This window comes from Fulmarus glacialis, unplaced genomic scaffold, assembly GCF_000690835.1.
Source record: "Fulmarus glacialis isolate BGI_N327 unplaced genomic scaffold, ASM69083v1 scaffold15665, whole genome shotgun sequence".
In the NCBI taxonomy this organism is placed as follows: domain Eukaryota; kingdom Metazoa; phylum Chordata; class Aves; order Procellariiformes; family Procellariidae; genus Fulmarus; species Fulmarus glacialis.
This window is the reverse complement of record NW_009212513.1, coordinates 18,686-31,876: the sequence shown is the minus strand read 5'-3', so window position 1 is coordinate 31,876 and position 13,191 is coordinate 18,686. Positions and strand designations below refer to the sequence as shown.

Sequence of the window (13,191 nt, the reverse complement as noted above, 5' to 3'; positions counted from 1 at the left end):
GGTGTCAATCATGGTGTAAAACTTTAAAGCAGCTTGATGTTACTGAGCGATCAGAACTGTCCAAAGTGAATGATTTAGATTATTGATGGTCAGCACGAGGTCCTTCTAAATAGAAGATGGAGGGTATATACTTAGCAATTTCTGAAAAATAAGCTCTACTTCTCTGTTCTCAAATTTACATCTTCTAAATGACCATTTGCGTCTGAAAACTGTAATATAATTGGGGTGAATTTGCAAGATTACTTTTACTGATCCGTGTTCAATTTTGTATATCAAATATTTTTGCAAATGGCATTTATATATGCACGGGCCTTAGCAATTAAAACTTTGATAAACATTAGGACTTTGCAATGAAGAGCAGTTGTACACTGCTAGAGCATGGAGCCTGGAGCTGCCTGGAGCATGGAGCTTTGCCTGGAGCATGTTTTGGACTTCTCACCCATATTTTCTGTGACGCAGCCTGCAGTGTCCCTTACTTCATCCCAGTCACGTAGAGCTTTTGGCTTCCTGGGAATGTGCCAGTGCAGCCCTTGGCTGAGCAAAGCCTGAAATTTCTTGTCTAATAATTAACTTCTGTAAACTTCCAGATGCTTAGGGTGAGCTCCAGCTTTCTGTATATTCAGGTAGTTTCATTTATAAGTAGAAGCTCTTTTTACTACAGAAATCTCCAGATCTGTGATCTGCTAAAGATATGACAGTGATTTTTCTCTTGTCTTCACAGGAACTGATATTCAATGGCTAAAAACAGAGGTGACAAGTGGCTGAAATGAATACTATTATCCTACAAGAGATTTTGATTAAAAGATCACAGCAGAAGAAGAGGACTTCTCCGTTAAACTACAAAGAGAGGCTTTTTGTGCTTACAAAGTCTATGCTAACATATTACGAAGGTCGAGCGGAGGTAGGAGATGCAGATTTATACTATAGAATGCCCTTGTTCCTTTTCGCTTTTGTATACTATTGGCTTTTTTCCTACCGTATATCATACTGGCAGGGGCAGATGGGGCCATGGGTGGCAATGAACACGAGCTGCCATTTCTCTTTTCTCTTATTTATAATGCAGATTTACAGAGATGTAGATAACTTATCTGGTAGTCAATGTGAACTACTCAGAAGTAGTACATAGCCAGGAATAAGATAAAACAGCTTGTATTAGCTGGTCATCAAAGCTGATTTCTTCCTCTCTCTGGAGAGATGAAAGATCACTGCTATCACAAAGTGGGGAAAAGGTAGAAAAACTTACAATCGTAGTTGCTTGTGGCCATGTTTACTGTGAAAGCCATTACTTTCACATCTGGGAATTAACTGAATTCAAACAGGAGAAAGAGCATTTGATAGCAGCAGCACATTGCAGACCAAGTTCACTAGAGATGAGATCCATTAGAGTGGATCATGTAACCTAGTGACTGAAATGAAGCTGGAAGCAGTTTATTTTTGGCATGACTAACAGCTCGTTGCAGTTACCACTTTATGTAAATTCAGTTACTCTAGAAATCAATAGTGTAAACTAGGCAAATCCTCAGACCAGCATTTTTCAAATGAGCTCCAGACTTGGTTTCATAAAGATCACCTGCCCCTGGAGTGCCCTGTCATATCTTTTAGTGCTGGGGGGGCCAGATTTTCCACTTAACTGAGGCTACTTTACAGATTTGTCACAGTGCCGAAGGGGATTAAAATGGCTGCAGTAGCTACTGGAGCATTCTCTACACTCTGGGAAGCCGTTCAACAAATAAACTTAATGGAGCCATCTCTGCAACCTCTTGTGTCGGCTGTCTTACCTCTGATGATGGAAGGGGGTACAGGAGAGCTAAGGCTTGCTAAGCATGTTTCTCTGCCAGAGCTTGTGCTTGCAGCAGAATTGAACTCACTTACCATGCCCCAAGACCACAGCAGACTATTGTAGTTACCATTCTCTGAATATAGCTTGGACACAGTCGAGGATTAAGAATGAGATCTCAGAACCACAGAATGGTTGAGTTTGGAAGGGACCTCTGGAGGTTATCTGGTCCAACCCCCCTGCCCAAGCAGGGCCACCTAGAGCCAGTTGCCCAGGACCATGTCTGGATGGCTTTGGAAAATCTCCAAGGATGGAGACTCTACAACCTCTCTGGGCAACTTATGCCAGTGCTTAGTCACCCTTACAGTAAAAAGTGTTTCCTGATATTCAGGAGGAACCTCCTGTTTTTCAGTTTGTGCCCATTGAGTATTGTTCTGTCACCGGACACCACCGAGAAGATCCTGGCTCCATCTTCTTTACACCCTCGCTTCAGGCTTTTATATGCATTAGTAAGATCTCCTCTGTATCTTCTCTTCTCCAGTCTAAACGGTCCCAGGTCTCTCAGCATTTCCTCATAGGAGAGATGCTCCAGTCCCTTAATCGTCTTTGTGGCCCTTTGCTGGGGCCACAGTATGTCCATGTCTGTCTTGTTCTAGGAGCCCAGAACTGGACACAGGACTCACCAGTGCGGAGTAGAGAGGAAGGATCATCACTCTTGGCCTGCTGGCAATACTTTGTCTAACGCAGCCCAGGACACCATTAGCCTTCTTTGCAGCAAGGGCAAACTGCTGGCTCATCTTCACCTTGGTGTCCACCAGGACCCCCAGGTCCTTTTCTGCCAAGCTGCTTTCCAACTGGGTAGCCACCAGTGTATACTGGTGCATGGGGTTGTTCCTTCTCAGGTGCAGGACTCTGCACTTCTCTTGGTTGAAGTTCATGAGGCTCCCGTCAGCCCACTGTGGAGGTCCCTCTGGATGGCAGCATGACCCTCTGGTGTATCAGCCCCTCCTCCCAGTTTGGTGTCATCACCAAACTTGCTGAAGGTACACTCTGCCCCATCATCCATGTCATTACTGAAGATGTTGAATGCGATTGGACCTGGTATTGACCCCTGGGGTATACCACTGGTTACTGGTCTCCAACTAGACTTTGTGCTGCTGACCACCACTCTCCTGGTCCGGCTGTTCAGCCAGTTTTCAGTCCACCTTGGAATGTGAATTTATGTATTTTTACTGACTACGGAGTTAAAATGTGTACTTATTTTAGAATGCCTTTTTTTTAAAAGAATATTCTTTTTTTCCCCCAGAGAATAAATAAGTGGGGGATTAAAAAGCCCTGTGAATCATGTTGTGTGCTTATCTTGTGCTAGCTCACATTCACGTCAAATAGAAATGTAACTAACAGGTTTTGCAGGTCTAGTTGTCGCCCTTTAAGAAGTTACCACTTCCAGCTTTCCCCTTCCAGCTTTACCTTTCCCCTGTAGGTTAATGTCCTCCAGCTAAAATACCCTCCAGGAGACTGACTGGTGGATCTGTCTGAGAGGGGGTTTAAACTATCGGTTTTATTTGCAGTGAGATGGAGCAGGGTGGCCCATAGTGCCCTCAGCTGTGGAGGCAGTAACTTCTTAAAACGTTCCAGCCTGAGATAAGGACTGTTGGGTTGAAAATATACATTACACCTATGCTAGCCCAGCAGTTTGCTGCTGAAAGAGGCAGGTCCATCTCCTCCCTGTCCTAGTCTTTGCAGGCCTCCCCCATCCACTTGAATTGGTCCTGGCACTTCTCAGAATCTATACTGCTCTGAAAAAACTTGCTAATCAGCAGAAAGGTATTTGATCTGGTTTTATTTTTGCTGGATTAGTGTTCTGCTGGGTTAGCAAGCTGCGTTAGCTCAGTGCAGGATCTAACAAGCGCCAGAGGCGGTGCCAGGTGGTGGAGGAGGACAGGATGCTCCGACTGTTGACATCAGCAGGTTGTTAGACTGGCTCAGCCGTAACACATAGCTTTCCAACCTCAAACCCTTTTCATTTTCATTGTTCCTCCCACTTTAGATTCTTTTAAACATTAATCAGCATTTTATTTTATTAACAATATTGTCTGAAAATAATGAGCTCTGATCTTAGAGGGGCACACTGAATATTTTTGTCAGCAATACTTGGTCTCTATTTGGAAAAAAAAATTACTGTGTGACTAAGACCTCTGTGACAATGGTAGTTATTCCTTTGTGTCACTGGGCAACTGAAATGGAAAAAGTTTGGGGGTTTTATCAGTTGTTTGGGTTTTGTTTGGTGTTTTTTTTTTTTAAGCCAATGATGGTGGCTGTAAGTTTGTATTTACAGTAAGACAGTTGTATATTCTGGCTGAAGTAATTTTTTTTATAAAAAAATTTATTAGAGATTAAAATAATTCTGGCCCTTCTGAATAGTCAGAGGTTTATTGCTGAAATAAATGTGACTACTGGGTATGCTGGTTGAATTTAAAAATATGACAGGTGAAAGGATAGGCACGGACTGATCTCATTTCAGGCTTGACAATATTCAAAGTCCAGATTGGTAAGATAAGTATGGATATCCCAAGCCAAGAAGATCCCACGCCCTCATTTTGATCACATAACTGCAGTGGTAGCAGTCTGCCAAGGGTGGCTGAGTTCTGCTCCTCTAGGCAAGTACATGATTCCCAGTGTGGTCGTTGGCCAAACTGAAGTCTTTTCTTGTTTTTTTTCCATTTTAACTTCTATAGGAATTCAGTAGAGAGAATTCAAGAAGAACTCAGGGTTTGCGGTCACGTGAATAGTCATACCACTGCTTTTTAAAAACAAGATTAAATTAAATCCTGTTAACCAGATTAGTCAATACTCAAAGTGTGGGCAAGTTGGGATTGTAAATAAGGAAACAGAATTAGATACTTGGTATGTCTGGTGACAGAAGTAAAACATTTATGACAACAGAAAGCAGTCAACCATAGCAAATGTTGTTCTTTTAAATGCTGCTGAGTGATTTAATTGACTGTTCTGTGCAGCTGGTAGTGGGGGATCACTTGCTCTTTGACCAGAAACCGCACATTATAGAAGCGCTCTTCTCTTATTTTTTTTTCTGTCCTATGTCTTGACAAAGTGCCATATACCTACTTGGAGCCATAAACAATTATCTCATAAGCATGACTACTAGCAACAGGGTAAAATCTTGTTTAAACTTGCTCATAACCTCTTTAAATCTTTTTATACGTGCTTTCAAGCAGCTCAGGCACCCTGTCATGGTACAAAGTGCCTACAGTGAAGCTGGAGCCGCACTGCTGCCATGAGAAGGAGAAATGTAGCTTCTGCACTTTGAAATATTGCTGGACTGTACATGAAGGAGGTGTGTGAGCTATCGATGAAGCATAACTACAGAATCAGTAAAGAATCTGAATTTCAAGAGTGGTTTCAAAGCACAGAAACCTGAGGAAGGAGAATCCTGGTTTAGGTCACCTGTGCAAAGCTCTACAGTTATGAGTAATGTCTTGGGAAACTTTGTGTAGGAAGCCAATGGCTTTTATGGCCTATGTTCTTCTGGGCATTATGCTGTTTGGTAAAAAAAAATGGGAGATGTATCACCTTAAGATTGGTTAAAAAGATGGACATTAAAAGGCTTGAAAATAAAGATACATCAGGAACTGACTTGCCTTAAGCATCACGGAGATGAATTTTTAATGTTGTCAGAAAAGAGGAATATTCTGTTTAAGCTGGAGATGACTTCTGGTTTTGGCTTTTTTTTGGCGTAAATCCTGTGAATTAGTAAGTGTAAATGTTGGCGAAATGCCATTATTTCACTATTGTGCAATATTGGGCTAACAATAATTACAAGCATATAAAAGGCTGAGTTAATATTATAAGTTTCACGAAGCCTTTAATAGTTTATCAGCTGTCATTGCTGGAAAGAGTATTTTCTGTCTTTTTTTTTTCCTTAATGTTGCAAAAGTGGCTAATGAGATCTTAGTGTGATGGATTCCATTTGTAATGAAGACAAAAATTCATTGTAGTAAGAAATAACTGAATCAGCCTCCAAGCACAGAGTACTGATTGTGAATGTATAAAAACAAGGAAGTAAAATATCTTCCTATTCTGAGTATGGAGATGTATTATAAAACTGAATATGCTACAGTCAGAAAGACTTAAGATATGTACAATGTTCTCAAATATGCTTTGTAGACTTACCGAGCCAGCTTTGAACAGATTTACATAGACAGTAGTAACTATGGCAGTTTGGAAGTGGGAGGTAGTAGGCATTTTTGCATAAACTGGCCCTTGCTCTTGAAGACTCCTGCACTATGCTTACTGGTGTCAGCTGGAGTCATTGACTGCAGTGTAACTTCTCCAGGTTGTATAGCAAAGGCATGTAGCATTCTAGTGAGGAAGCACTAGTGTGAAATATTTTATTATTTCCAATTTTGTGTGGTTTGAAAGCTCAGCATACTACTTCAGGTATGCTTCTGTTCATTTTCCTGAACTATTTTCTTCTAAGAAATAAAAAAATACTAATCTGTAGGAAATTAATAAGCAAAGTTAAGCAATTTTGAAATAAACCTGCTTGTCTGAAAATCAAGTATTTAATGCAGTAATTAAAAAAACCCAAACAAAACAAAAAACAACAAAACAAAACCCAACTCATTTGGAATATTTTTCTTTGTATTTTTGACCAGCAAAAATTTAGCTAAGGTTTTAGTATGACTTTTTCCAAATTGCTAATTTCATCTTGAAGGGAATGTAGATTTGAAATCCAAGGAGGCATTTGTGGAAATAACTTCACGCATGCATTGGCCTAGGTATGTTTGGCCCTCTTCTGTCAAAAGTGGCCTCATATCTTGCGTATTCAACTTAAAATGCTCTGGAGTTTATTTTCAAAGGTGTGGTGCATTTACACTTTCAGCTGACTCTGGAAAATAAAACCTTAGTTTTATCTAGGGGTCCACCTTATCACTGAAATTGGAAATCCTTCAGTACTTACAGCTGAACAGTTGTAGTGGAAAGGAATACTCACTTTACAGCTCTACCAGTATGCCTGGTGGCTGGTGTCCCATGGTGCAAGTGCCCCAAACACTCCTTTGCAGAGTGGCCTACCTGCTGCAAAGAACAGCATCTTTTATTCCTCCTGAGTTAGCCGACAGGACAGACCACACAGAAACAACATTCAAGTTACTGCGTCCACCAGAGTGGTCCACCAAGTACTCTTGGCTTATCCTCTTCCTCCTTGTGTGGCAATAAGTTTTACTGTTGTGAATTCTTTCTCAATGAATGGTCAGAAGATGTCTCTGAACTGGGAGAAGATGTCTGAAGGCCCTGACTGGAGCAGGCTTACTGCTGCGTTGGTAGCAGGTAACATGTACTTCACACAAGTTTCAGTTAGCTCATGCTGACAGAGCATCTCACTTGAACTAAAAGTGCCACCAGACTAGAAGTTTTTGCTCTAGATGGCATTTTAAGCAAGGGAAATTCTTTGAGATGAAGGCAAGATAATAAACGTAGGTGTTAAAGTATTTCTCGTCACTGGAGTAGTTGAAAGGAGCTGGTTTGCGCAAGAGAGATGTCCTGCTAGTTTGTTGGTTTGAAAAATTTCACACTGATGTTTCTCATGAGTGTTGTGGTTCCACAGAGCTGGCACAGATCCGGTCATCATTTTATAAATTGTTATCGACATGTCGACTGTTAGTATCCTTATATCTATTGGAGTTGTGGAATGTTCCCTTTCACTGTGCTCTCTCTCTCCCCCGCCCAACTCTCTCTCCCCCCTACCCCCCCCGCTTGCTTAGCAGTGACACTCTTTAGTTTGAAAGTGTGCTGATGTGTGTGGCTTGGTTACTGTCCTCCCACACACGGCGCAGCGTGCTCGCATTAACCTTTCCAGCCCACGGCAACTTGCACTGACCTTGAGTATGAAGCTGAATAGGAGCTTATGAATGTGAAATTGCTTTAAGCTTTAGCATCTGTATTGTTTGCTCCTGTTCGCTGTATGGATTACAGTTTACAGCAATAAATGGTTTATATTGGATTTTGCATTTTCAAAAGGTATAGGCTAAATCCTGGTCCCTGTGGTTACCCTGTGTGTGTTTGGGTGAATGGGGCTCTGCAGTGTAAGAGGGAGGACAAAATGGGGGAGCGAGTCTGTGCTGCAATACCCATTAGCTCTGGAGGGGCTGCACAGAGGATATTGGGGTAGGCACAGCACTTAGCTATTTATTAGTATGCAGAAAGCATTTACTTCTACAGAGAAGGCAGATAATAGCCCTAGAGGGAAAATGTTTGAGTGTCTTATTTAGAAGGATGCTTCTGTGGGGTCAAGTAGAAGGTGGCTTTCCGATGATCTTGGAAGGTGCAGAGTGCGCTTGTCTTCACTGGCAGTAGTGATATTTGCCATCAGGATCAGACTTGAGTGAAAACTGTCTCGCTTAAACAGAAGAACTGTTACAACTAATAAAACTCAACCAGGATAGAAATGAAAAATGCAGAATAAAAGCTTGAACATTCTTGGGGGTTGCTAATTTTGAAAGTTTCTTCCTAAGGAAAAAGGGTTCTTCTGCATGAGTTGTATTTGTTCTTGTAATTTGAATAGAGAGGAGACAGAAGCTACTGAAATTACCGTGGGGATATTTTAAGGAAGGAAAAATAACTTTAAAAGCTCTGGGGCCCACTCTAAAGCTGCAGGTTTCAGGGTAAAATTGTGTAGCTTCATTGCAACACTAATCTTGTGCAAATACTTCCTTTGGAGCATAACAACATTATAGAGTTCCAAAAAGCTATGCTAGTTACTTTTCTTTTTTTGACAGAAGATTAATGTGTATCGATTCTACTGTTGTTTATTCCTATAGTGCTTATCCTTTATTATTTTTAACTTAATTACCCCAATTTATATGGTTTCCTTAGTTATTGCATAGGTGATTTAATTCTTTACGTAAATGAAAGAACAATTAGTATTAAAATGCTTCTGATCACTTCACTGATTACTCTTGTTTTTTAACGTAAGATAAACAACTTCTGAAATAAGTAGATTGCCAGAGCCTTTTTTGTTCCAAGTCATAGGTAGTAACGATAGTGCTTTCTTAAAGTACTTGCAAGTTTGCACAATAACTTTATTCCAGCTAGACCTGGAAGAGGACTCTGTGTTGGCTGCTGTTTCCCCTCTAGGAAACAGAAGTGGATATACGCTTCCATGTGAATTGTGTAGAAGTCCTTAGCTGAACTTACTGGGGACATACCTTCACAGCTGTCTCTAAGAGAGGTTGTGGTTTTAGATTGGTTCAGCTCTTACTGTATAGCAATTTTTAATGGAATTAAACACAGTTTCTTCCTAGCATTGTCAGAAAAAGAATGAATCAAAATTTTTAAAGTGCAGTCAGGATAGATGGGATTGTTTAAAACACACACACGTGCTTTTATATATGTTTATATATAAACAAAATCAACGATGTAATGATGAACTTGTAACAGTTATTTTCAGCATAATTCAGCTGAGCAAGTACAATGATGTATTTATAAGTTATCCTACCTAGAATGATGCCTGTCACGTCCATCTGAATAGAGAATATTGTGTTTGTACCTCTAATGAAAAACTAAAGAGTAGAAATACGTGATGGAATAGAGGGCTTTTCAAACTTCTTCACAAGATCTATATTTAAATGCTAACTCAGAATATGAGTAGCCACCTTTTCTAATTGTATAATACCTCTATAATGGCTACAACCATTGCTTCTACAGATTAGCGGTGTTAGGAAAATAGTTAATTTTAACTTCTTTTCTTTGCACTTGATTACATAGAAATCAAGACAGAGAATTAGCAAGTGACTTGGTAATCTGTAGATGACTGACCAATGGATACTCTTCAGGTTATAGTTTGTCAAGCAAACTTACAGACATCTTTGTTGATATAGCAATACCTGCATTGTTATCCTGTATACAGATCTCTTTGCTCAGCGAGAGTAATGGAATTGAGAGATCCATCTCTGATGAGAAAGAGCAATGTAGGAAGCTGAGTCTTGCTTCAAGGAAATACACAGGTGTAGAAGTTATATAAGCCATGTTATATTTATATTGATTTAATTATTTTGCGATAGCTGCTAGTCCTCCACAATGCAGTGAACACTTAGGACAAAAACCCAGTCCTTCTGAGGAGCTGCTTATCAAAGCATAAGATGCACCAACAAGTGAGTAGAGACATGGTGCAAAGCATTGATGAGACATCACAGTAACCAGGAACAGTTTTACTGCAGATTAGTTGCCTACACCTCTTTTGTATGGTAGCCTGGGGAAGAAGAGGGTTGATCTAGGTCTGTAGCTAGCTACTGCTCAGAGCAAATACAGTAAGGAATCAGTTTTCTTTTAGCTAGGTCAAACAGTAGGAATTAATTGTCCAAAATACAGCTGCACATAAAGCTGGTCAGCATTTTGAGCTATCGAGGTGATTGAAAGAGAAGACCTTGTTCTGCAGCAAAGGCCCCAGAAACCTCATGGGAGGGGCAAAAATGAGTCAGGAGGAAAGCAGCTGAGAGAATCTGAGAAGAAAAATCTCACAGAGAGGGTCTGGATAGAAGGTCTACTGGAAAGCAGTAGATGTTGGCATTGGCAACCATGAAGGTCCATCCTTCCTGGTTGGTTTGTTCCCGTTCCCCCCTCCCTCCAGATTCAGGAAAATAATTTTTTAAAATAAATTTTTGCTCATAGGCAGAACTACTGTGATCGTGATCCAGAAGACCCCAAATATTGGCTGAAAACCCAAGAGAAGACAGATAACAGTAGGCACAGCTGGGGAAATTTTAAGCAGGAGCAAGTGAAAGCTGTTCCGATTGGAGAAATAACTTAAGCTGCCTCCATTCACATGAATAGCTTTAACAGATGCATGGGAATGCTCACTTGAAAAGAACAAGTCATAAAGAAACTTAAGTTGTAAAAGAAGTTGGTTATGTTGCAGTAATGATTCCCTGTTCTCTATAACATCTACCAAAAGAAGAGTCTGATATAAAATGAGGATCTGCAGTAATTATCTTTCTAGAATAATTTTGATGTTTATGAGATGGAACAAACTAGACATAGTTGAAGTTTAAAAGTGTAGGTTGTCGTTGTTGAGACACTGACAAGGCATGGATGAGAATATTTACCTTATGACTAGACAGGAGTGGATGAGTCTTAAAGGTGCTAAGAAGGAAGAGCTGGAAGATAAATGAGATTCTGGAAGGCTAGAGAAGGCCTAGTTTTAAAAAAGTGCAGAGGGGAAGCTGAGAAACTGTAAGCTATGAAGATAATTTCCAGAAAAGTGCTAGGAAAAACAGGCTTGTTCAAAGTACCTGGAAGATACCAAAATTGCACATCAGCCAACAAAGATTTGACGAGAACCAAAAAAACCCTCAGGCTTATCTATGTTCTTTCTGCCACAGGGTAACAAGTCTTGTGGGTAGCAGAGAAGCAGCCGATATCCTGTGTTTTCATTCCAGTAAAGGTTTTTTGACACTGCTGTATGAGACATTTTCAGATGTCAGCATTAGAAATGACCTATATAAACCTCTTGTAAATCTGATTGCAGAACACATGGGAAACCGGAACAGTGTTCAGTAGGCATCGGTGGATTGTTTTCAGATTGAAAGATTGTCTTGAATGGGGTGTCCTGTCTTGCATTTCAGTATTTTCACTAGTGATATTGTTGGTGATATTGTTGCTGAAATAGAAGCTTGTTCAGTTCTCGTGTGACACAAAACTTGAAGGAGGTGCAAGCATTTTGGAAAACAAGTCTAGAAATCTAAGTGGTATATTGGGATTAGGTGTGTGGTGGGTTTGGTTGTTTGGTTTTTTTATTTTGTAGAATGTGATTCAGTGTGGACAAGCGCAAAAGATGAAAGTGTTGTTCAAATACAGAATGGGAGTGAGTAGCTAAGTGTCAGGCTGTCCCCAGCAGGACCTGGGTGACAGGATAGTGAATCATAAGCTGGATATGCATCAATGATACCTCGTTGCTGTGAAAAAGGCAAATGTTACATTAGGATGAAAAAACGGGACTGTGAATCCTTAGAATCTGATGATAAGGTGTCAGCTGCAGTGCTGCATCTGGTTTGGGGCAATAAGTTTCAAGAAAGATGTGGGCCTGCCTGTGAGATTCAGGGCAGGAACAGCGGGAAGGATGAGGTTCCCAAAAGCCTGGACTGTGATGAAGGGTTGGTGGAGCAGCAGGTGTTTAAAGTGGAGAGATGGACTCGTGATGGACAGGAATCTTCAAAGACAAAAAACCCCTCTCAGCTCTGTAGTTGCGGACTCCATCATCTGAACCTTGAAAGAGTAGGTAAAGCAGCGGGTGCCTTGGCTAGGTGACCTCTTGGGTCCTGTCCTGGGGTTCCGGTCGCTCGTCTGTGATGCTTGTGGACTTGGGCTCCCCTCCCTTCTTGGCTCAAGTTGTCGAGTGTAGTGTTCAGACAGCCTGAAGGCTGTGTTAGAGGGGTGGCTGAATGAAAGGTGTCACTCGCCCTACGGACAGAGCGATGTCCCTGAGAGGGGAGAAAACAGGGCAGAAATGCTACAACTGGGCTGGCCAGACTCAGAGCTCTGTGAGGACCTCACAGAAAACTGTGAAGAGAAGATTTCTGTGAAAGAACCTTAAGCTATGTGCTAGTTATTTTGAAAGCTGAAAGGTTGTAGGTGATTTAGGGCCTGATATGGATGGAGGCCTGGCTGATATATTTTGTGTCCTTTAGTCTTACTTGTATTGCTTCCTTACGTGATTGCAGCAATGTATCGTAACTGTAACCGTGTACACTTGACTGAGTGCCTCTCAATTGCAGGAGAAGAGTAAATTACAGATAATTCATTGTAGTCATGGTTAGGAAGTTGCATCAGTGCTACTACAGAGAACTTCTTTTCATGCTTTTCGGTCTCTCCAGTGCTGGTGGTAGACATCTGCTGAGCAGCCAGGCCATGGTAAAGGATTCTTGGTTTCCTATTTTGCAGGACAGGGTTTAAGACTTTCTCCTTCTCACTTATGTTTGTATTTTTTTCCCCTTGAAATTCTTCCCAAGAATCAGATCTTGATCAGGTCAGACTAGATCCAAATAATAATCACCTCTTGGTTTTTATCTCGATTCTAGCCATTTTGGAAAGGTGAATAGAAATACTTGATACTTGCTTTTCTTAGAATAATAATTTAAAAAAATTAATTGAAAGGAGGCAGGACATTCTTCAACATATCTGACACATTGGAAAATAAGGGGGTGGAAAATGTGGCCATCTAACACCTAGCTACAGTAATTATATTTGCATAATCAGTAATTGCTTGGTGGAAATGCCTCTCAAGAGGGAACTGCAGCAGTATCCAGTGCTTCTTATTGCTAAATGGCAATGCTATTTAAAAAAAAACGAAAAAACAAACAGACACTGCCCCCCACCAAAAACAAACAAACAAACACCCT

The 13,191-nt window shown here is 40.8% G+C and overlaps 1 protein-coding gene across 1 annotated transcript in view; it reads left to right on the top strand.

The window, feature by feature from the left end:
• Positions 1-766: 766 nt before the first annotated feature.
• The window catches only part of TEC (tec protein tyrosine kinase), a gene marked incomplete at its 3' end in the record, with an annotated part of 30,822 nt that continues 18,397 nt past the window's right edge, over positions 767-13,191 (top strand). Inside the window, exon 1 of the mRNA XM_009577913.1 lies at positions 767-901. Within this exon, the coding sequence (XP_009576208.1) occupies positions 767-901 (135 nt within the window). The remainder of the gene's footprint in view (positions 902-13,191) is intronic.